The following is a 22,679-nucleotide window of genomic DNA, read 5'->3' on the forward strand; positions in this document are numbered from 1 at the left end:
TATTGTCTGGAGCTGGGTCACAGTTGAGCCCAGCAATCAGTTCCTAGCCTGAGGAAAGATGCTTAATCCTTAAGGAAATGCCAGCATTGGGAGGGGGAGGGAAGTTGCACCTTTATCTCAAGGGCCTTTGCTCTTGCCATAGGGAATCTCTAAAGCAGATATACAATGCATGCTCATCGGCCTCAGTCAGGCCCTTTTGGAAATTTTACATGTCAATTTGAGTGGACCATTTTCTTTTTTTCATTTTTTTTTTTTTTTTGAGGAAGACTAGCCCTGAGCTAACTACTGCCAGTCCTCCTCTTTTTGCTGAGGAAGCCTGGCCCTGAGCTAACATCGTGCCCATCTTCCTCTGCTTTATATGTGGGATGCCTACCACAGCATGGCGTGCCAAGCAGTGCCATGTCCGCACCCGGGATCCGAACCTGCGAACCCCGGGCCGCCAAGAAGCGGCACGTGCGAACTTAACCGCTGCGCCACCGGGCCGGCCCCTGAGTGGGCCATTTTAAATGTCGTTTCTCAGTGTGTCTCTGAGAGTGTTTCCAGATGAGATTAACATCTGAATGGGTGGGCTCAGTAACGCAGACGGCCCTCCCCAAAGTAGGTGGGCATCGTGCAACCTGTTGAGGGCCTCAATAGCACAAAAGGCAGAGGAAAGAGGACTCAGAACCCAGCTAGACTGGCCCTCTCCCTGCAGATGTTGACGGCGGTTGCGTGTCAGGTTTTCTGTGGCTCCTTAGAGACCTGTCCCCACTCTCTTTCTCAATTCTTTGTTTAGGATGAGTCATTTTTGAGTCTGCCATGGGCCCCGCCTGGGACTGAGCTGAAGCCAGGAGCTATTGAGCTGCTGCCTGACTCCCTGCGTGGCCCTGTCTGTTTACAGGGAAGGGAGCAGATCCTGACAGCAGGGGGGAAGGGTGGAAGGAGAGGGGCAGGAACTCGTCTCTCCATCTGGCTCCTTTTTATAAGTTGGGAGAGGAAAGCAGAGCCAGGTCCCCCCTCAACTGTGATGCAGGTGTTACTGTCACACAGCTGAGGCTCAGAGAGGCCAAGGTTGCCGGGAGGTCCCGGCAGCCAGGCTTAGGAGAGAGCTAAGGTCTGCCTGGCCCCCACATCCACCTCTTGATTTAGGAGAAATAAAGAAACACGTACTCACACACTGAGATTCCAGAAAGCAACTTTTGGCCTCCATAATCCTTCTCTATTAGTATCGGACTTAAGTAAATCAAGTTTTATCCGAGGCTTGGTGTTTCATTTCTAAAGCCTAATTAATTACAAAGGAAAGGGCCCATCTCACTGGCTACTAAGGACAGGGAAGCAGTAACCCCAGTGCCCCCGCCCCACCCGGCTCCCAGGCCTGGTCCTACAGCAGGGTGGTGCCAGATCTGTCCTGGATTGGAGGGAGGAGCTGAAGATACCTCCCCAAAGGGGCATCTTCTGGGGAAGGCAAAGGGTTTGGCCCAGGTCCCACTGCTTGCACCAGAGAAGACAAATGTCCTTGCCTGGCATGCCCTCCTCTGGGGCCAGAGCGCAGGGCTCTCTTTGGGGTCTTTCTTCCCCACTCTCTGCCACCCCCACCCCACTGCCACCTGTGCTCTCCTTGGCCCTAGGCTCAGCTCCAGGGTCGGACAGTCACATGGGGAATGCCATCCACTCGCAAGCAAGCAACACCCCAAAGGGAGGAGGCCTCAAGCAACCAAGGGTCAGGGAGGCAGGAGGGGCCCTAAAAGTGGGAACCCTTGAAAAAAGAAGTGCCTGCTTCAGAATGAAGGTCTGGAAAAGCATGGTCACAGAATTGCCTTTGCCTGGGGCTCCGCATCTAAGGCTGGACTCGGATCTGGGGGCGGGAGCAGGAATCTGGCCTCAGGCCCCCATGGCTCCTGCAGGGCACGTTCCCCTAAAGCGGCCCCTGAGTGGACTTCTGTGTCATGAGTGACCAGGCTGCATGTTCTTGTGCTTTGTGTTTTGCCGCCTGCCAGGAGGCCCTTCCTCTCTCCTTTTCCTCCCAAGAAACCATCACTTATCCTTTAGCACAGAGCCCTGCCTGTCCCCCACCCGCCACCCCGTGTCCCCCCTGCCCACGACACCTGACACAGCTCTCTGGTCAATTCTTTATTTCCCGGTCTGTCATCCAAGCCCAGGGCCTGGTCATGCTCCTTCGTGCCCAGAGCCAGGGCACCGAGGTACAGAAAGTACCTGTATAGACAAATGGATGGGCCAGCAGATGAAAAGATAGCTGCGTGGATGAATGGAGGGCAGACAGGAGACAGAGAGACCGATAAATACCTGGCCAAAGGAAACCCTGCCCCTTGTAGGAGAAGGGCTGGCAGGAGCTTAGAGGGACTCGGCTGGCACCTGCTCAGCCAGTATTCACGGCACGCGCATCCCCCAAGGCTCCTGGAGCCTGCTCCATGGCAGACTTGAGGAGTCAGCCTTGAACAAGGCTTTCACTGCCCTCCAAGCATTCCCTGTGGTCGTGGGCAAATGGCTCCACCTCCCTGGGCTCAGCTGGCCCATCTGAAAAATGGGAACAGTAGCGGCACACCTTCCAGGGTGTTGTGAGGCCAAATGAGGGCGTGTGTGTGAAACTCCTGACCCAGGAGACAATGGTGTGTGGTAGGAGGTGTGGTGTGGCTGTGAGAGTCACGACGGGGACCAGGGGGACAAGGGGACCATGGCTGGCTCTTGTATTTCTGCTCACGACTGCAGGGCCTGCTGGAGCACATGCTCATCAGCCACCTCATGCGGGAGTGTCACCACCAAGCCATTGTTCTCTTGCATGGTCTGGCAGATGATCTCATAGGCCTTCTGGTTCCCGGACCAACAGCGGCGGGCCACCTGCCAGGAAGACGGAGAGAAGGCGGTGCAGCAGGTGGTACCAACATCACCCGGTTCCCAACAAGGTATTCTGGACACACTGCGACTTGGTTCCAAACCCCCTGCCCTCCTGCACATCAGGGACCCTCTGTGCTATCGGTAGGGCCAGCAGTCCTTTGCATCTGCCCCATCCCTACCCCTGGATCAGACCCCCTCCTCCTCTCTTGGCCAGACTTCTGATGTGCCCACCCCTCTGATCTGCAACTGGCCACCCTTCCACCCAGCCTACCCCATTTCCACACAGGGGCTCCAAGCTAGGCACCAGGACTCATCCTCAGCACCCCTCGGCTCCATCCTCATAGAATACACATCAGCCTTGGCTCTGCCTTAAACTCTCTCTCTGGTCAGCTTCCTTCTCTCCATCTCTGTCATCAGGGCTCACGCGGATGACGGCCATGGTACCTCCTCTGCCTCCTTGCTAACCATGTCCCCCCCACAACTCCCCCATCCATTCTCTCACTGCTTCACTGCCTTCAGGATGAAGACCACCACCCCTGTTGGGGGCTCCTGGAAAGTCGGCCCCCCCAGGGACCCCTTGACGCTCCACTCTCAAGTTCACCCTCTGGGCCACCCAACGTCACACATCACACTCTGGGCCCTTGCACTCAGCTCCCCAAGCCCTCCTCCCTATTTTGCTCAGGTCCACACAGACCCTTCCCCATTACCACCTGACTTCCCATTTGTGCTGCTTCCTCCTTCTTGGCAGACTGTGATGTTGTCATGGGGAGGGATGGAGCGCTCCCTCCCCACGCACACCAAGAGAAGACTGCGTGGAGCAAAGTAGGTTATAGCTGCACTAGCTTAGGAAGCTGCATCTGACCCACCTTCAGAGATGGTGGGAAGCTAGCGCTTTAAAAGGAGGCCTCTCAGCACCAGCAGTGGGCATGATCTCACTGGGAGGGAAGGGTTGGGACCCTGGGGCCCTGTGAGAACAGAGGCAAGGGATACAAAGGAGACTCTGGGAACAGCCCTGGAGAGCTGTGCCTTACTCCATTGGAGACGTCCCAGGTGAGCATCATCTTGGCCTTCTGCTCAGCTTCCTGGGTCCCGTCCAGCACAAGGCCAAATCCCCCGTTGATCGCCTCACCCCTGCAAGAAGCAAAGGTCACTCTGGGCCCTGACCCTGCTGGAGCAGGCAGAGCACAGCTTGGAACGTTTTGGAAGCATTGGCTTGAGGAGGTGGCACAGTGGGCCCTGCAGCCTGGAGCCGGCACCCTCTCCACAGCCTCGGGGATGCAGGCGTCCCATGGCTCTGCACTGCCCACTCATGCCTCTGTGCTTCACCGGCTTGGCCCTGCGCCCACCTTTGGGACCCATTCCTGTGTCACTTCCCGGAGGCAACGTGACCTCCCTCTCCTACGGTTCTCAGAGTGCTTCCTATAAAGGTGCGCTTTCTTTATAGGCGTCTCTTGTATGGCTCAATTCAATTGTCCTTCTTCCACGCCCCTGGCTTTCCCTCTGTGCTCCCGATCTTCCTTACCCCTTCTTTCTGCTACAACTTTAGGTGTATTTTGGGATCCTGATCACTTGATGTGAAGGCTGAGTTCCTTTATTTGCAGTATTTCTTGTTTTCTAATTAGTGCATTTCTCTGAGTACTGTTTTCACTACCTCCTCTCACAGGTCAATATGTTTTTGTGGTCATTCATTTCTTCATAGATGGCATTTGAATCCCACTGAAGATATTACTGCTACTCCAGTTTCCACATGTTTGTCCCCAGGTTTGTCTCCATCAGCTATGAGGTCCTTCTCCTCCTGGAGCCCTTGGATCCATCCTCGCCCTCAACATCATTATCAAGGGCTGCTGGACCTGGATGCTGGACCCGGCCTCGGTTCCTGCTCAGCTCACATCCCTACATCCCTTGTGCCTCCTTCAGTTACACGCACTGGAAATGCCTGGATCTTGTCAGCACCTGCCAGGGCTGTACTGCCGAACACAAGCCCCTTGGACCACAGCGTCTCGCCTTCCAGTCCTCACTTCCAGGGAATTTGCTCTTTCTTCTCCCGCCCCCAAAAGGTGCAACTGTGCCTCCCTCTAGTTTCTCTAGTCTCACATCCTCAGGCCCGTCTGGCCTTACCTGCTTCTCTGCCCAGCCTGGACCTTACTGACAACTTTAGCCAGTTCCCACCAAGAAGGCTGAGGCCTCTGTCCCAGGAGCCATCAGCGTTCCCCACTCTGGGCAGGTAAGCTGAGCACCTCTTGTAAGCAGGCCAGCTGCCCCTGCCTGCCTTCAGCCTGTATTCCTGCAACTGGCAACCCTCTGCCTGTGAGCCAGCTCCCATCCCGTCTCCCACCAGCCTCCAGGGTGGAGGCTGCTTTGAATAGACTTAAGGTCATCACCATTCACCAGTCAGAGGCTGATGGTGGGTATCAGAGGGGAAAGCAGGCGGCAGCCACAGGCACCAAGCGAGGACCTGATGCGATCTTTGACCAGAGAGGGGTTTTGGAAATTAGTACTACATCTTTTGTTTTGGGAGTCTGAAGCCCAGTCAGAGAGCAAAGCTACTCAGCTCCAGTGACCTCAGCAAACCCCACCAGGGAGGAGCCGGAGCACACTGAGCATGGAAAGATGGGATGAAGAGAAAGGCAGCACTGCTCTCAGTGGAGCCCTTGGGCCACTCACAGACAGTGGGGACAACCAACTGTCCCTCTTGAGAAAAACATGAAAGCAGGGGCCTACATCACACAGGGAGAAGATGAGTGCCAGGTGCACTAAAGAAAGGAACACTCAAAATTATAGGATGAATAAAGCAACTTTAGTTGCCTGTTTTTTCTTAACTCAAGAATGGAGGAGGTCAGGGCCGGCCCCATGGCCGAGCGGCTAAGTTCATGTGCTCCGCTTCGGTGGCCCAGGGTTCACTGCTTCAGATCCCAGGTGCCAACCTACACACCGCACATCAAGCCATGTTGTGGTAGCATCCCACATACAAAAGAGAGGATGATGGGCATGGATGTTGGCTCAGGGCCAGTCTTCCTCAAAAAAAAAAAAAAGAAAAGAATGGAGGTCTTTTAAAGCAACATTTAAAAAAGCAAAGAGCCGGAAGAGACAAGTCACTGGACAAAGATGTGAAGCTGCCCTGTGGGAGAGGAGGCCAGTCCAGGCACTTTGCCTAGAAAGCCCTGCCGGGAAGGCAGTCCACTCACAGCCCCCGTGATAGCTCCTCAGGGTCCTTCTCAGGCGGAGGCTGAGCGATGCTGTGCATGGAGCCCACCCCTTTCTGCCTGGTGCAGGCTCCTCCAGTGGCCATCTGGGCCCTGGAACTCACACTGGGCAGCAAAACTGTGGGGTCTGCATGGAGACTGAGGGCCCCCCAACCTGTCCTGCCCCTCTTCCTTTCCCAGGTGGTCCTCCCCTCTAAGCCTTTTGCACACTCCCAACTCAACCTCAGCGTCTGCCTCCTGGAGAAGCCAACAAGCCAGTTACTTTAAACAAAGTTCAAAGACAGGTGACAGGCAGCAATCTGTGCATCTGAGACCTAGAATAGATCAAGGACATCTGCAAATCGATAAGGAAAAGCACACGACTCAAAAACAAAAACCTGGGAGTGGAAAATTCAAACCAAAACAAAAAGGATTTGTTACTTCTTGCCGACCAGCCTGGCAGATCCCGCGTCAACATCCAGTGGGCGGCAACATCCAGGGAGATGAGGTTATGCAAACAGGGATTTTTATCTAGAGAAACTGCCGCAGCTGCCAAGTTTAAAATGCCCACACTTTTTTTTTTTTTTTTTTACTGAAGAAGATTCAACCCTGAGCTAACATCTGTGCCAATTCTCCTCCCTTTTGTGTGTGTGCGTTGCCTCCACAGCTTAGCTGGTGAGTGGAGTGGGTCCGCGCCCAGGCTCTGAACCTGTGCACCCGGCTGCTGAAGCAAGGCGCACGGGGCTTGAACTGCTCAGCCATGGGGCCCGGCCCAAAAATTTTGCCCACACTTTTTGAGCCTGCAATCACAAATACCTCGCACACAATGAAGGTTAACACTTACGGGAGGTGTGCTGCGTGCCGGGCCTGTTCTGGCTCCTTTACGAGTGACTCGCGGTGGTGAGCGCATGCGTGCGGGCCAGCCCTCCTGCAAGCCCTGCTGGCTGTGAACCCTGGGCCAAGTCACTGACCCCTCCCGGGCAGCACTATGTCTTAGATGGGACTGTTACGGCAAATAGACGAGCTAACATATGTACATTTCTTAGAAGAAGGCCTCACACATTATGCACTACGTACACGTTAGCTATTATTATTAACTCATTTAATCTGCACCACTAGCTTACAAAGGAGCAGCTGTTATTATGACCCTTTTGTCAATGAGAAACAAAGCTGAACAAGCTTAACTCATGCAGACAGATCCACCTCAGAATCCATGCTCTTAATTGTGCCACAAAACGGTCCCTACGAAGATGCTCCTCCTGAACAGTGCAGGGGGAGCCTCAAGGAGAGGGCTGTGCACAGACACCAGAGCCCTCGGAGCCTGGCTACGCAGAGTGGAGGGGTCCCCTGGCCAGCAGAAGCAGCACGACCTGGGAGCGAGTGAGGTCTGCTGAATCTCTGCCCCACTCCAGACCTGCTAGTCAGAATCAGCATCTTCACGAGCTCCCAGGGGTCTCCTATGCACATTCAAGTTTGAGATGGCTCTAAGACATTGTTTGGTGAAAAAAAGGTTAGTATCCAGTAAAGATGGTGGATCAAATATATGCCTTTATTCCTCAAAGACATAGGTCCCCTGGGCTGGATCTGGGTGTGAGGGCAGAAGGCACATCTGAAAGTGAGACCATGGATATGAAAACACAGGGATTGGGGCCGGCCTGGTGGTGCAATGGTTAAGTTCACACATTCTGCTTTGGTGGCCTGGGGTTTGTCAGTTCAGATCCCGGGTGCGGACCTACATGCCGCCCATCAAGCCACCTGTGGCAGGCGTCCCACATATAAAGTAGAGAAAGATGGGCATGGATGTTAGCTTAGGGCCAGTCTTCCTCAGCAAAAAGAGAAGGATTGGTGGCAGATATTAGCTCAGGGCCAATCTTCCTCAAAAAAAAAAAGAAAGAAAGAAAGGAAAAAAAAAAAAATACAGGGATTGAGGAGAAGTCTCAACACCCAACAGTGAGGACCTGTCCTTCCCACTCAGCTCCCAGAAATGGCTACACCCTCTATAAGGAAAGGAGACCAGAGGGTCTTTACTGAGCTGTCCAACCAGCCCAAGACCAGAGACTGGCCACTGACCTCTCCTGCTCTGCAGCCCATGGTCCAAAGGTCCATGAGCACACTGGGCTGCCACCTGCCTGCCTCTCTGAACATGAGGCTCCCTGCTGCCTCTCCTTGCACCAACTAACCAGCTTTTACTTTTCTACCCCGGTTTGTTGTCTCTCTGGATTCCCATCCTGGGGACAAGAACCCAGTGTGCCGGGAACATTGCACCCTGGTTTTCTCCAGGCTGTGTATCCGAAAGAACAGCTCTCTAGTCACATTTTCCGTTAATTAGAGCCACCCGCCTGGGCTGCAGCTCGGAACTCTGGCCTGGAAGGGCCCAAGGGCCAGCCAGCCCATTGGAATGCTCTGGGAAGCTCTGGTGCTGAAGGACCTGGCTCTGGACGGTAAGGCCAGGCTGGGCTCGGAGGCCGGGTCAGAGGCGGCCAGCCTGGGCAGCTGTCCTCCTCTCCGAAGCCACAGCACCCTCTCCTGCTGGGAGTAGCCAGGGATCCAGCTGCCTGGGAGCCCAGACCGCGGAGCTTCCCCCAAGAGACTCCCCACAGAGGCGGCCCTGCGCAGGTGCAGCTCATTAACCTCCCAGTGCCCCAGTTTCCTCATCTGTAGAATGTATTTTCCTTCTAAGATTAGGTGAGAGAGTGGATTCAAAGAGTTTAGCAAATGCTTGCCACATGGTCCACGTGCAATAAACATTAGTTATTCACTACTCTTAGCAGTGGATGTGATATTGTGACTTGTAACAATCAACATGTATGTGGTCTTCGTCCCTGTCTCTGGCACAGAGCTCCTAAAACCCTTGACACTTGCTAAGTGATAAGGGCTATAAAGGTGTCTCTTGTTATGTTAATGAGGTGACTTTTGGAAAGCACCTGAGGATGCGGGCTGGTTGCCAGGGGAACCAACCACATGGTTAGGGGGTTGAACTTTCAGTCCCACCCCCTGACCTGCAGGGAGGGGAGAGGGGCTGGAGGTTGGATCAATCCCCAATGGTCAACAATTTAATCAATCGTTCCTATGTAATGAAGCCTCCATAAAACCCAAAAGGACGGGGTTCAGAGAGCTTCCAGGTTGGGGAACCAGATGCTTCCACATTCCGCTGTGTCGGGCCCCAAACACCACAAGGACAGAGCTCCTTTGCTCAGGACTTCACCCTGTGTATCCCTTATCTGCTGCTGGTTCGTACCCTTTAACATCCTTTGTAATAAGTCAGTAATCTAGCAAGTAAATGGGTTTCCTTAGTTCTGTGAGCTGCTCTAGCAAATGGATGGAACTCAAGGAGGGGGTCCTGGGAACCTCTGGTCTATAGGAGCACAGGTGACATCGTGGACTTGCCATTGGCATCTGAAGTGCAGGCAGCCTTGTGGGACTGAGCCCTTAATCTGTGGATCTGATACTATCTCCAGTAGACAGTGCCAGAAGTGAGCTGAATTGTAGGATACCCAGAGGGTCCTGGAGAAGAGCTTGGTGGGGCGAGGAGAACTCCCACATGTTGGAATTAGGGGTGCAGAATTATAGTGGACATCTTCACAATGGAACTGTGACTGTCAGCCAAATGAGACCCTTCCAGAAACTGCAATTTCCCCATGGCACAGACTGGAAACAGGCCTGCAGGACAAAGCCGTGGGCTGGGACCCAAGGGAGCCCAGAATCCAGATCTCGTGCCTTCCAGACCAGCCACCCTGGGAACTTTGGGTGGAATGCAAAGACCTGGGCCAGGACAGCACTGAGGATTCCTGAGAAAACATCTTTGAAAGCATCATGGAAACTGACACGAAAGGGCAGTTGCTGCTCTGACAGCATCACAACAGGCCTTCATGTCAGGTGTGACCCCAAAGGTAGAGTGGCTTGGATGAGGCGCCCCCACGCCCTCCAGTTTCCATCCCACAGAAGGAACACGTAACAGCAAAGCCTTGAGCAGACGGAGCTCAGCGGAGGCGGGGCCTGGGACCCTCGAGGGAGGTGCCACGGTCCCCACATCCCGGGGCTCTGAAGCCTTCTTACCAGCCGACGCCCCCGCCGTTGTGAAGAGCCACCCAGGTGGCGCCACGAAAGGCGTCTCCCACGAAGTTCTGCACAGCCATGTCTGTGGAGACAGAGGCCACCCGTCTGGCCTGAGCGAGGCAGCCGGGGTGGGTGCACAGTGGGCCTCTGCAGGCCCCACTGGCTAGCCAGCGTCGCTCAGGCCTAAAGGACAGATAGAGAACTGGGATAAGCAAGTCTAGAAATAGCAATAATTTATGTTTGCAGAGCCAGCGAAGGCAGGAGGAACTGACAAAGGCCAAACTGGCTTCCCTGTGGCTAAGCTCTCTAGCACCGAATGCCAGATAAAGGGCTCCAGAGGCAGGAAGAACACAAGAATGAAAAGGGACGTGGTGGCAGTTTCAGCTCAGAGATGCAGACAGCCAGAGTGTCACTCCCACTCTTAAAACAACAAGGTGGGGGATGAACTGCAAATTAATGACTTTTCCTGACCCCATCAGAGAGCTGAGGGCCCATGGCAACCAACTGACCTGAAATCTGGGGAGACACAGGCACTTGCACAGAGAAGCAGAACCCAAGCTGGTTGCCTTACAAGGGTCTGACAGATCGCTGAAGGACAGGTGTGAGCCAGCCTGAGCCTGTGAAGCCCCTGGAGACACAGATATAGGGAGGGGTTGCACCCTCTGGCAGGGTCTTCCGCCAAAAACCCTACTGATCAGGGACAGTCCTGATCATGCTCCCCCTGGTGCTGGGCTGTGAGAGGCAAGAAGTGCAGCTCAAGCATCTGGAAGAGGCTGGAAAGAGGCTCTCCCCCAGGGCCTCCTAGGGTCAGGGCCCTGCCAGTACCTTGACCTTAGCCCACTGAGACTGGCTTCAGACTTCTGAGCATCAGAACTGCGGGAGAACACAGCTGTGTTGTTTTAAGCCACTGAGTTTGTGGTGATTTGTTACAGGGCCACAGATATGAATACAAACTATATTAGCATCAGAGAATTTCAGAACAAGGAATAATATCAGGGACGAAGAGGGACATTACATAATGATAAAGAAGTCAATTCTCTAAGAAGACACAATAAACCTAAATGAGTGTGTACCTAAAACACAAGGCAAAAATTGATAAGAACTGAAAGGAGAAACAGACAAACCCTCAAATAGAGTTGCAGACTTCACCACTCCTCTCTCAGTAAGTTGTAGAACACGTAGGCAGGAAATCAGTAAGGACCCAGAGGACCAGAGCAGCATATCAACCAGCCTGACCTACTTGATGTTTAGAACCCACCAGGTAAGAGCAGGATACATGTTCTTCTCAAGTGCACCCACACAGACCACATTCTGGGCCACAAAACAATCCTTAATAAATTTAAAAGAACAGAGCCAATACAAAGTAAGTTCTCAGACCATAATGCAATTAAACTAGAGGTCATAACAGGAAGATATCTGAAAAATCTCCCCAAACTTGGAAATTTAAAAAGATACTTCTAAATAACCCATGGGTCCAAGAGGAAATCTCAAAGGAAATTTTAAAATATTTTGAAATGAATAAAAATGAAACTACATTATATGAAAATTTCTAGGATTCAGCTAAAGCAGCATTTTAGAGGGAAATTTATAGCTTAAATAGATACATCAGAAAAGGAAAAAAAAGGTCTCAAATCAGTAACTTCAGCTTCCAAGTTTATGAAACCAGAGAAAGAAGAGCCAATTAAACCCAAAGCAAAGAGAAGGAAGAACACACTAAAAATTAGAGCAGAAATCAACAAATTTGGAAGCAGAAAGCAACAGGAAAAAAGTCAATTAAACTAAAAACTTCTTTTCTGAAAGACCAATAAAAATGATAAACTTCTAACCAGACTGACCAAGGAAAAAGAGAGAAGACACAAATGACCAATATCAAGAATGAGGGGCCAGCCCTGTGGCCAAGTGGTTAAGTTCGTGTGCTCCACTTTGGCGGCCCAGGGTTTCACCAGTTCGAATCCTGGGTGCGGACATGGCACCACTCATCAGGCCACGATGAGGCAGCGTCCCACATAGCACAACCAGAGGCACTCACAACTAGAATCTACAATTATACTGGGGGGCTTTGGGGAGAAGAATTTAAAAAAAAAAACAGAATGAAAAATGGGACATCACAACTGAACCCACAGACATTAAAAAGATAATAAAGGTGAGGCTAGCCTGGTGGCATAGTGGTTAAGTTTGGGTACTCTGCTTTGGTGGCCCAGGTTCGCAGGTTCAGATCCTGGGCGTGGACCTAAACTCTGCTTGTCAAGCCATGCTGTGGTGGCATTCCACATAAACTAGAGGAAGACTGGCACAGATGTTAGCTCAGGGCCAATCTTCCTCAAGCAAAAAAGAGGAAGATTGACACAGATGTTAGTTCAGGGCCAATCTTCCTCACCAATTGGAAAAAAAAGTACATAAGAAAAAGGTAATAAAGCAATACAACTATATATCTATAAATTTAATAACTTAGATGAAATGGACCAATTCCTTGATAAAGTGATGCAGATGGTGTTCCTGAGTGTCTACTTGCTTCCTTTGGGATCCCATCCATAATGGAAGGAGCCCTCAGGTGCTGGGAATGAGAAAGCTACCCCAGAACTAAACCTGCTAGTCTCTGTGATGATTATAATAATTACAGGTATACTTCATTTTATTGCACTTTGCAGATTGTGTTTTTTACAAATTGAAGGTTTGTGGCAACCCTGAGTTGAGCAGGTCTGTTAGAGCCATTTTTCCAACAGCATTTGCTCACTTTGTATCTGTGTCACATTTTGCTAATTCTCGCGATATTTCAGACGTTTCATTATTATTATATTTGTTATGGTGATTTGCGATCAGTGATCTTTGATGTTACTATTGTATTGTCTGGGGCACCACCAACCACACTCATATAAGACAGCGAACTTAATTGATAACCGTTGTGTGTGTTCTGACTGCTCCACTGACCAGCCTTTTCCCTTCTCTCTCCTTCTCCTTGGGGCTCCCTATTCCTTGAGACACAACAATATTGAAATGAGGCCAATTAACAGCCCTACAATGGCCTCTGAGTGTTCAAGTGAAAGGAAGAGTGGCACATCTCTCACCTTAAATTGAAACCTAGAAGTGACTGAGCTTCATGAGGAAGGCATGTCGAAAGCTGGGATGGGCTGAAAGCTGGGCCTCTTGCACCAAACAGTCAGCCTGCTGTGAATGCAAAGGAAAAGTTCTGGAAGGAAATTAAAAGTGCTGCTCCAGTGAACACACGAACGATAGGAAAGCAAGACAGCCTTATTGCTGACACGGAGAAAGTGTGAGTGGTCTGGACAGAAGACCAAACCAGCCACAACATTCCCTTAAGCCAAAGCCTAACCCAGAGCCAGGCCCTGACTGTCTTCAGTCTCTGAAGGCGGAGAGAGGAGGAAGCTGCAGAAGAAAAGTTTGAAGAACCAGCCAGCGGAGGCTGGTCCGCGAGGTTTAAGGAGAGAAGCTGTGCCCATAACACAGAAGGTGAAGCAGCACGTGCTGATGTAGACACTGCAGCAAGTTACCCGGATGATCTAAGTAAGATATTAATGCAGGTGGCTACGCTGAACAACACGTGTGCGATAGAGACACAACAGCCTCATATTGGAAGAGGATGCCATCTAGGACGTTCACAGCTAGAGAGGAGTCACTGCCTGGCTTCAAAGCTTCAAAGGACAGGCTGACTCTCTTGTTGGGGGCTAATGCAGCTGGTGACTTTAAGTTGAAGCCAATGCTCATGTACCATTGTGAAAATCCTCGTGCCCTTCAGAATTATGCTAACTCTACTCTGCCTGTGCTCTATAAATGGAACAACGAAGCCTGGATGGCAGCACATCTCCCTACAACATGGTTTACTGAATATGTTAAGCCCACTGTTGAGACCTGCTACTCAGAAAAAAAAGATTCTTTTTGAAATACTACTGCTTGTAGATAGTTCGCTTGGTCACCCAAGAGCTCTGATGGAGACACACAGTGAGATTACTGTTGTTTTCATGCCTGCTCATACAATATCCGTTCTGCAGCCCATGGACCAAGGAGTAACTTCAACTTTCAAGTCTTACTATTTGAGAAATACATTTTGTAAGGCTATGGCTGCCATAGATAATGATTCTTCTGATGGATCTGGGCAAAGTAAATTGAAAACTTTCTGGAAAGTGTTCACCATTAGGAACATTTGTGATTCATGGGGAGAGGTCAAAAATATCAACATGAACGGGAGTTTGGAGGAAGGTGACTCCAGCCCTCATGGACGACTTTGAGGGCTCAAGACGTCAGTGGAGGAAGTCACTGCAGATGTGGTGGAAACAGCAAGAGAACTGGAATTAGATGTGGAGCCTGAAGATGGGACTGAGTGCTGCAATCTCATGGTCAAACTCTAACGGATGAGGAGCTGCTCCTTGTGGATGAGCAGAGAAAGGGGTTTCTTGAGATGGAATCTGCTCCTGGGGAAGATGCTGGGAAGACTGTTGAAAGGACAAGGATTTAGAATTTACATAAACTCAGTCGATAAAGTGGCAGCAGGGTTTGAGAGGGCTGACTCCCATTTTGAAAGAAGTTCTGCTGTGGGTAAGATGCCATCAAACAGCACCGCACACTGCAGAGAAATCGTTCATGAAAGAAGAGTCAGTCAGTGCCGCAAACTTCATTGTCGTCTTACTTTAGGAAATTGCCACAACCACCCCCCCCCCGCTCCAGCAACCACCGGCCTGCTCAGTCAGCAGCCATCAAGGTCAAGGCAAGACCCTCCATCAGCAAAAAGCTTATTACTCGCTGAAGGCTCAGATGATGGTTAGCATTTTGTAGCAATAAAGTCTTTTTTAATTAGGGTATGTACATTGTTTGTTTCAGACATATTTCTATTAAGAGACTCTAGCATTGTGTAAATAGGACTTTTATATGCACTGGGAAACCAAAATATTTGTGTGACTCGCTTTATTGTGGTGTTCTGGAACCAAACCCACGACACATCTGAGGTCGCCTGTAGAGTGGTTGTGGCAGCGGCAGCAGTGGCAGCTGGCCTTCACTGAACGCTGGCTGCGGGACACTGATGTAAGGCTGCACGTGGATTAACTCATTTCATTCTCACAACAACGCTTTGAGGCGGGTACTATTGTTATTTCTATTTGGATGAGGAAATTGGGGTTCAGAGACTAAACACCTTGCTGAAGATCACCCAGCAAGTGCCAGGGCCAGAAGCACACTCAAGTCTGGGGCACCTAACTGTCCCCGTTTGGCTGACGCTGGCCCAGTTTCAAGAGCAGAAGCTCCATGTCCACAGCCCTCTGTCCTGGGCTGCTTACCCACGCAGGCCTCTAGACGCCAGCACATTTTCTGCAAAATCATGACTGACTGAATGAATCAGTTGATTTTTAAATGAAATCCAAATCCAATATTAACAAATTTTTGTTTTAATTTTTTGTCTTCCTCACCTGCACAGAAGGCAGAGCCATCGTAAATGTTGGAGGTCTCCCTAAAGGGGCTGTCTGTGCCGCTCACGTCATGGTGGTCTCGGCTCAGGACCACCGGCGCCTGCAGTGTGGAAGGATATGAGATGTCAGCCAACAGTGTCCACCATGGCTGCCCAGTGGAGGGCAGAGGTCAAGGGTCAGGCCACACCAGAAGCCCTTCCCCTGGAAAATAGATCTTCTTTAGCAAGAGGAAGCGCAGACATCCCCGATGCCTTTCTATATTTACGAATAGATTCTGCTGATTTTGATGCTTTCTATATGCACAGGAGCACCCACGTACTACGCATGTGTTGCTCAGTGCGTCTTCTCAACAAACGCTCCAGAGGAATTATCATGCCCGTTCTATAGAAAGGAAGACTGAGGGCCAGAGAGAGTCAGAAACTTGCCCAGCGTCACAGAGTTGGTGAGAGGACGGGCTGGGATTTAGTCTCATACAGTTTCCCTATGTCGAGCTCTCCCCTCGGGCAGCGTGGCCCTGAGTCTGTGACACCACTGGGTGTCAGGGTTCCCTGAATTTCACGGGATCCCCATGTAGGTGGAGGTATCCCACTGAAAGGGGAACTCCCCCGACTCTGAATTAAGAGGGCCTCCTCTCCTTTCCTTGGACAGGCCAAGGTTGCTCCCGCCTCTTCACCTTTGCCCTGGAACCACCTGCACCCAGTGTTCTGGCACCTTCTGGATATTCAGGCCTCAGCTCTACATCAGCAACTCAGAAAGGCCTATCCTGAGCACCCCTTGAAAGTCACCCCTCGAAGGTCACCCCTCACCCTCACCCCATCACCCTCACCTTGTCACCTCAGTTCATTTTCTTCATATGTCCATCACCGCCTGAAACTCTGAATTTATACCGCCGGCTGTGCATCGTCAGTTTCCCCTCACTACGAGTAGATACGCTGAGTGGGGACCCTGTCTATCCTGTTCTCTGGCACTTTGTCCCTAGTGCTTAGAACAAGACTGGCACAGAGGAGGTGCTCAATCAAGCACTGTCGAATGAATGAATTCATTCATTCATTCAGCTCTCTGGGCCAACCAGCCGACTAAAGCCTGGATGGGAGCCTGCCTGGAAGGCTGTTCCAGCCACGCTGCGCCAGCCATCCACACAAGCACCTAGGCTTTCAGGAAGCGCCCAGCAGCCATGCACGCTGCTGGTGCTCCCTGAGAAAGGCTGGGGCTGCTGTCCTTGCCGCCAGTGCCACCCGGGGCCACAGGGACAGCCTTCACAGTCATCCGTCATGACTTCCTTCTCACATCTGATCATTACTACTCCTGGTCCTTGCAAACAGAGGGATGCCAGCAAGAACTCAGGCAGGAGGCACAAGAGGAGTGAGAGGCCCTGAACAAGTGTGCCTGGAGCTCCACGCACCCCAAGGTGGGCCAGGCTGACTCGGAGGAAAATGGAGAAAAGCTCGGGAAGCCTGTTATGATTTGAAAAAGATAATTCAGCAAAGATATATGAAATACTTGTGTGGACTGACTCATTTAATCCTCACACCCATGATCTGAGGTTACGGTTATTTTCCTTTCACAGAAGAGGGAAACTGAGGCTCAGAGGGGGCACCTGACTTGCCCAAGATCACACAGCAGGAAACAGTGTCAGAGCCTGGGTCTGAGGACAGGCCTCATCACTCCTGGCCCCCAGTTACCCGCTCCCCACCTGACACACACAGAGCTGGGGACCCAAGGCAGGGCTGGCACTGACAAGAAGGAGCCTAAGGGAGGCCTCCCACCAGCAGCACAGGGCACGTCACCTTGATCTTCCCACTGGCGATGGCTTGGTTAAAGGCCACGGCAATGGCCACACGGCCTTTCTGGTCAGAGTACAGGATCCTTGCCTGGGAGCCTACCACCTGCGGAGAGAGGGAAGAAGAGGCACCTCGGTGACCTGTGACACGGGGGGAGACTTGAGTGACATGTCCCACCAGCAGCCAGATGGCCACCCCTAGGAAGGTCCTGGAGGCCCCCGAGGTACATGGTGGCTCTACAATCCGTGGGCCTGAGGCAAGGCCTCACATCCAGCCCACCAGGCAGCCACGCCAATTGCCCGCCTGTTCACGCGCAGTCTGGGCCCCCGGCGTCCCTCTGTGGTCCTTCACCTCAAGGGCTAACCCCCGGAGGGGCCTCTGAGACCCTGAGCCACATCCTACTATGAGCATCACCCTGCATGAGCCCTTCCAATAATAGTAACAGCAACACCACCTAGTGCACTGATGGCTGCACCCGGCACAACTCCAGGAACTTACACTCACGCATTTGTGAGTGTTATGAGGAAGATGCTGTTACCCTCATGGTAGGCTCCATTTTACAGGTGAGGAAACTGGGGCCCAGAGGGGCAGAGCAACCAGCCCAGAGTCACCCAGCCGGGAGGTGGCAGGGCTGAGCACCTACGCACTCAACCACCAGGACACAGCGCTCCTGGAGGGCGAGGCACAGCTCCCAAGAAAGAAAGGCTTCAGCAAATGACAAGGAGTCACCGTGCAGCACAACAGTCCTCAGCCAGAAAGGCATCTGGCAATGACTGGAGACACTTCTGGGTGCTGCCGGCATGGACAGGGATGCTGCTCAACATCCTACAAAGGCCCCCATAACAAAGAATTATCCAGCCCCCAGGGACTCGAAGAGACATCTGTACACCACGTCCATAGCAGCATTATTCACAGCAGCCAACAGGCGGGAGCAACCCAAGTGTCCATCAACGGATAAATGCATAAACACAATGTGGCCTGTCCATACAACGGAATATGATTCAGCCTGAAAAAGGAGGGAGATTCTGACACCTGCTACAACACGGACGGACCTTGAGGACATTATGCTAAATGATATAAACCAGTCACAAGAGGACAAATACCGTATGATTCCACTTACGTGAGGCCCCTAGAGAAATCAAATCCATAGAGACAGAAAGTAGAATGGGGGCTGCCAGGGGCTGGGGAGGGGGTGGGGAGTTGGTGTTTAACGCGGATGAGCTTCAGCTGGGGAAGATGGAAGAGTTCTGAGGATGGACGGCAGCGATGGCTGCACAGAATGTGAATGTACTTAATGCCACTGAGCTGTACCTTAAAAATGGTTACGATGGTAAATTTTATGTTAATATTATTTTACCACGTTTGGAAAAAAAAAAAAAGAATTATCTGGTCCCAAATGTCAGTAGTGCTGAGGCTGAGAAACCCTGGATTCTCCAAAAAGGTTGCAGGTGCTTCCCTCAGCTGCCTGGCCAGCTGGTGCAGAAAGGGGTGAGGAGGCAGGAGCGTGGTGGAGCCAGCCTTGCGCCTGACCAGGAGCCTGAAGTGAGAGCTCGGTCCCCGCCACGTCGTCAGCGGTCAGCCGGCTGCTGCTTACTTCCTCGTGCCTTTCTCTCCCTCGGCCCTAGTGTACTCACACCAGTGGCCTCAGGCCCTTTTTGGAAAAACCATACTATACATCAGCACTGCAGAAATTTTCAGGTTTCTTCGATCCAGAAAAAGAAAACTGAGGAGGAACTGACACAGGATTGCAGCTTTGGCAAGAGCATACATTAAAGAAACTCAACTAAAATTTGTACAAAGGACGACCTTCTGCGATGACCATTTTTCACAAGAGAAAGAGCAACATGAAACAAGCAGGAGAACCCAATCTCTGAATAAACGAACTTAGACACAAGGACAGAGGCCTGCTTATGGCCCTCGCAGCAGTGCCCAGCTGGCCACGGCACGAGCCCTGATCGCGTGGCCACCTGGCACGACCACCTGGCAGCCCTTCTCCCGGGGGCTGGCGGCCCGCCCACAAGGTGGGGTGCTGCTCTCCCCTCCAGGCCCCGTTCTGGACCAGCCCTGTCCTCCTCCCTGGGCCCCAAGCCCTCAAGTCGGCAGCCGGGGCCTTGGGCATCTCCGACTTGGCTGGCCACAGAAACGCTGTTGGCACAGGGGTTTTGCGGCTGAAACACACGTGCGAGGCAGGGGGTGAGGAGGACAGCCGTTTGGGAGGATGCTGTTGGAGCACGGAAGCCCAGGAAAGGGGGCAGTGCTCAAGGCAGTCCCCTCCCAGCCCAGGGCCCAGCCAAGGAGCCACTAGTCCAGACGTGGTGGCAGTGTCGGGCTACTGGGGTCTGTTGCCGAACATGTGTGAGCCACAAGCCCGTTTCTCGTTCTGGTACAGCAAGCCCGCTGCCACCTCAGGGCTGTGACTTGGCTGGTCCCTCTGCCTCTGGTGCCAGTCACACAGCTGCTCCCCGACTCCCCAAACCCCAGCATTGAGACCTGAACCCACGAGTCAGCTCCTCAGAGACACCTTTCTGCCTGGTCTGTACACAGCAGCCTCCAGCCCACGTCACCCTGATTCGTGCGCACACTCACAGCCACAGAAACGAAGCAGCAGGCACGCCTGTCTGCCCAACCCGGGCCCCGGCTGTGCCTGATGCACCAACTGCTACAGAGGGCCTGCTCCAAGCTCACCCCCACAGCCAGAGTGCATGTGCCATCACAGCATCTCATTGCACAGATGAGGCGGGAGGCTCAGAGAGGCTGAGCCACTCACCCCAGGTCACACAGCTGAGAGGCCAGGAGGCCTGGCTCCAGGGTCCTGCAGGGGCCACCTCTTGAGAGAGCACTATTTGTGGCGTAACTGCGTGAAGAACGACCTAACTGACCCTGGTCGCTGCCCCAGAGCCCCAGGCCACCTTCTGAAAGGCCCTGGGCTTCTTTGTCCAGCGGCCCCGTGGCGAGGTGGCTGCTGCCACCTCCTATGAGGCTGATGGGGCTGCCGCCTAAGCAGTCTCATGGGACGTGTAGAGACCCTCTCCGGGGGCCCAGCCCTGCCTCCCCCAAGGCTGAGCCCTCACCAGCTGGTGCCTGGCGGCCTCCCGGATCCAGCGGATGTTGTCCACATACTGCAGCCTCACCGCCGGGTTCACTGCAAGGGGAGAGGGAGGGGTGGCATGGCACAGGGGCCTCCGCCCCGTGGCGGGGGGCGCAGACCCTCCCTCTCGCAGGCTGCTCGGCGCAGCCACCTGTTCTGCACCCATCACTGGAGCCCGGACAGCGGGTCAGGGAGACCCCATCCCAGCACCACACCAGGCCATTCGCCTTCTGGACCCAGCAATGCACACGGTCACGTGAATTAATGCACTGCCTGGTACCCTCATTCCCTCCACAAACAGCTATCGAGGGCCTACCATGCGCCAGGCACTGGGAACAAAGACTTCCACGGGTCATGAAGAAGATAAGAGTGCAGTGAGGGCGTCACTAGCATGGGGGGCAGGGGACCAAAGGCCTCTCTGAGGAGGTGACAGTCAAGCGACATCCTAAATGCTAAGGAGAAATCGGCTACATGAAGATCTGAGGGAACAGCATTCTAGGCAGAGGGAATAGCACGTGTAAAGGCCCTGAGGTGGGAAGGAGCTTGGCTTATCCCAGTAAGACCAGCCAGTCGGCTAAGGAACGGAGGGCACGGGGGAGGAGAGCAGGCGTTAAACCTTCAGGAATTGTGTGAGCCAGTGGTTAAAATTTCAACTAAATAAACTTACACTTTAAAAAGCTTTTATTAAAAATGAAGGTAACGCTCACAAGTTGTCACATCTTAATTCCTTTACTCTCTTCTACCAGGACCTGTGCTACAAGGTTCCTGCCTGGTGGAAACACTGCTGCTGCTCCAGTGGAGCCCCCTCGAGAGCAGCCACCCCGGGAGCATGTGTCCCGCGCAGAGGCCCCTGCCGGAGGGCGGCCGCTGGCCACCTGCCACCACCTGCCGAGGGCCGTGCAGCGGTTCTAACACCAGGAAACCTGCGAGGCCTCTGACCAGATTTCCAAGCAAAGGCCACTTCCCACCTGCCCAGAGGCGCCCCCGCCAGCTCCTCCCCCGCACCCCCCAGCCTGGCTCCGCAGCCCTGACCCCCGGCCCAAGGAACCTGGATGCAAAAATGGCCCCTGGGGATGTAAAATGACAGCAAAGGCTGGCTGACCCGCACAGAGACGGGGAGAGAAGCCTCCTGGACCGAGGCAGAGCTGCAGCGAGCCAGCAGGAGCCCTGACGGCGAGGAAGCGTCCCCCAGGAAGCGCCTCTCCCCTCCCCGGATCAGAGACACGGCAAACCCACCCCACGAGAAGGGACCGCGGCTAACCGAGGGGGCAAGCAGACGTGGCCCGCCACTGCCGTCCCCATGCGGACGCAGAGCTGGCGTTCCATGTCAGAGAAACCAGAGACGCACTGGACGAGCCCTGGTGGGGAAAGCGGAGGGGGGCTGGGGGCAGTGAAGGCCACGGCACAGACGGGGCACAGAGAGCAGCCGCAAAGACCCAGAAGCACCGCTGGTGGCACCCCCCTGAGGCTGCATGCTCCTGCGCCCACAGGCAGGGGACAGCGGAGAAGTCGGGGGGTGGGGAGGGGCAAGGACAACCGCCTGCACCGCTGGCTGCCAAGAGCACCTCCCAGCCCACGGCCCTACCTCCGCCAGCAATGGCCGCCTCCAGCACAGACACAGCCAGCTGGTCCGTGACCGCCAGGTCCTGGGGGTCCCCTGACGTGCATACCCAGCGGAAAGGCCCGAATCCTTGGGAGAATATGTCCCTGCAAAGACAAAGTGCCTTATCACTCTGGGGCTTCCCAAGCTGGCTGCACCCCCTGGCCAGGCTCACCACGATCCAGGGAGGGGAGGCCAGCAGATGATCCAGAACTGAGTGGGGTGACGGCTGTGTGTGAAGTGGGCGTGTGCTGGGGTGCGTAGCGTGTGGGCATGTGTAGTGAAGTGGGAGCTTCCACATCTAGAATTGTTACTGGAAGCCCCTAAGCCATTTATTGGACAGGAAGCTGCGGAGGCCCTGCCTGCCACAGGCCCCCTCCCTCCCCTTAGCCCCTTCGTGACCTCAGTGCCCCCCTCAGCCCCCTCAGTGTTCCCTTTCCCTCTAGCCCTCTGCCCCCATCTCAGAGCTGCACCATCTCTAGCTGCGGGAGCAGGGACCTGGGACACGAGCAGAAATGTCCTTAAACTGCTGTTACAGACAACCTAAAAATCAGTCAAGTAAAACTAAATAGTTGGGAGAAAAGTGAAAGTGGGGACTTGGCCACATTTGCCTTAGGGGACCTGGCCTTCCCAGGGGACCTGACCTTCCTGGGAAACCTGACCTTCCCAGGGGCCTGACCCTCTCAGGGACCTGACCTTCCCAGGGGATCTGGCCTTCCTGCGGAC

The 22,679-nt window shown here is 53.3% G+C and overlaps 1 protein-coding gene across 5 annotated transcripts in view; it reads right to left on the minus strand.

Moving 5' to 3' along the window:
- Window positions 1-2,096: 2,096 nt before the first annotated feature.
- UROC1 (urocanate hydratase 1) overlaps window positions 2,097-22,679 on the minus strand; it is a 40,687-nt gene continuing 20,104 nt past the window's right edge. The window contains exons 14-20 of one of the 5 annotated variants that reach the window (XM_046640699.1): window positions 21,939-22,060; window positions 20,337-20,407; window positions 17,272-17,370; window positions 15,485-15,584; window positions 10,071-10,152; window positions 3,864-3,963; window positions 2,097-2,835 (exon numbers count right to left, since the gene is read on the minus strand). In XM_046640699.1, the coding sequence (XP_046496655.1) occupies window positions 2,695-2,835; window positions 3,864-3,963; window positions 10,071-10,152; window positions 15,485-15,584; window positions 17,272-17,370; window positions 20,337-20,407; window positions 21,939-22,060 (715 nt within the window). In that variant the 3' untranslated portion in view covers window positions 2,097-2,694. Of the gene's footprint in view, window positions 2,836-3,863; window positions 3,964-10,070; window positions 10,153-10,306; window positions 10,699-13,135; window positions 13,236-14,548; window positions 14,650-15,484; window positions 15,585-17,271; window positions 17,371-20,336; window positions 20,408-21,938; window positions 22,061-22,679 lie in introns of those variants that run through there. The other 4 variants (XR_006885399.1, XR_006885401.1, XR_006885400.1 and 1 more) reach the window with 4 other exon arrangements.

The sequence above is a fragment of the Equus quagga genome, chromosome 1, assembly GCF_021613505.1.
Source record: "Equus quagga isolate Etosha38 chromosome 1, UCLA_HA_Equagga_1.0, whole genome shotgun sequence".
NCBI lineage: Eukaryota > Metazoa > Chordata > Mammalia > Perissodactyla > Equidae > Equus > Equus quagga.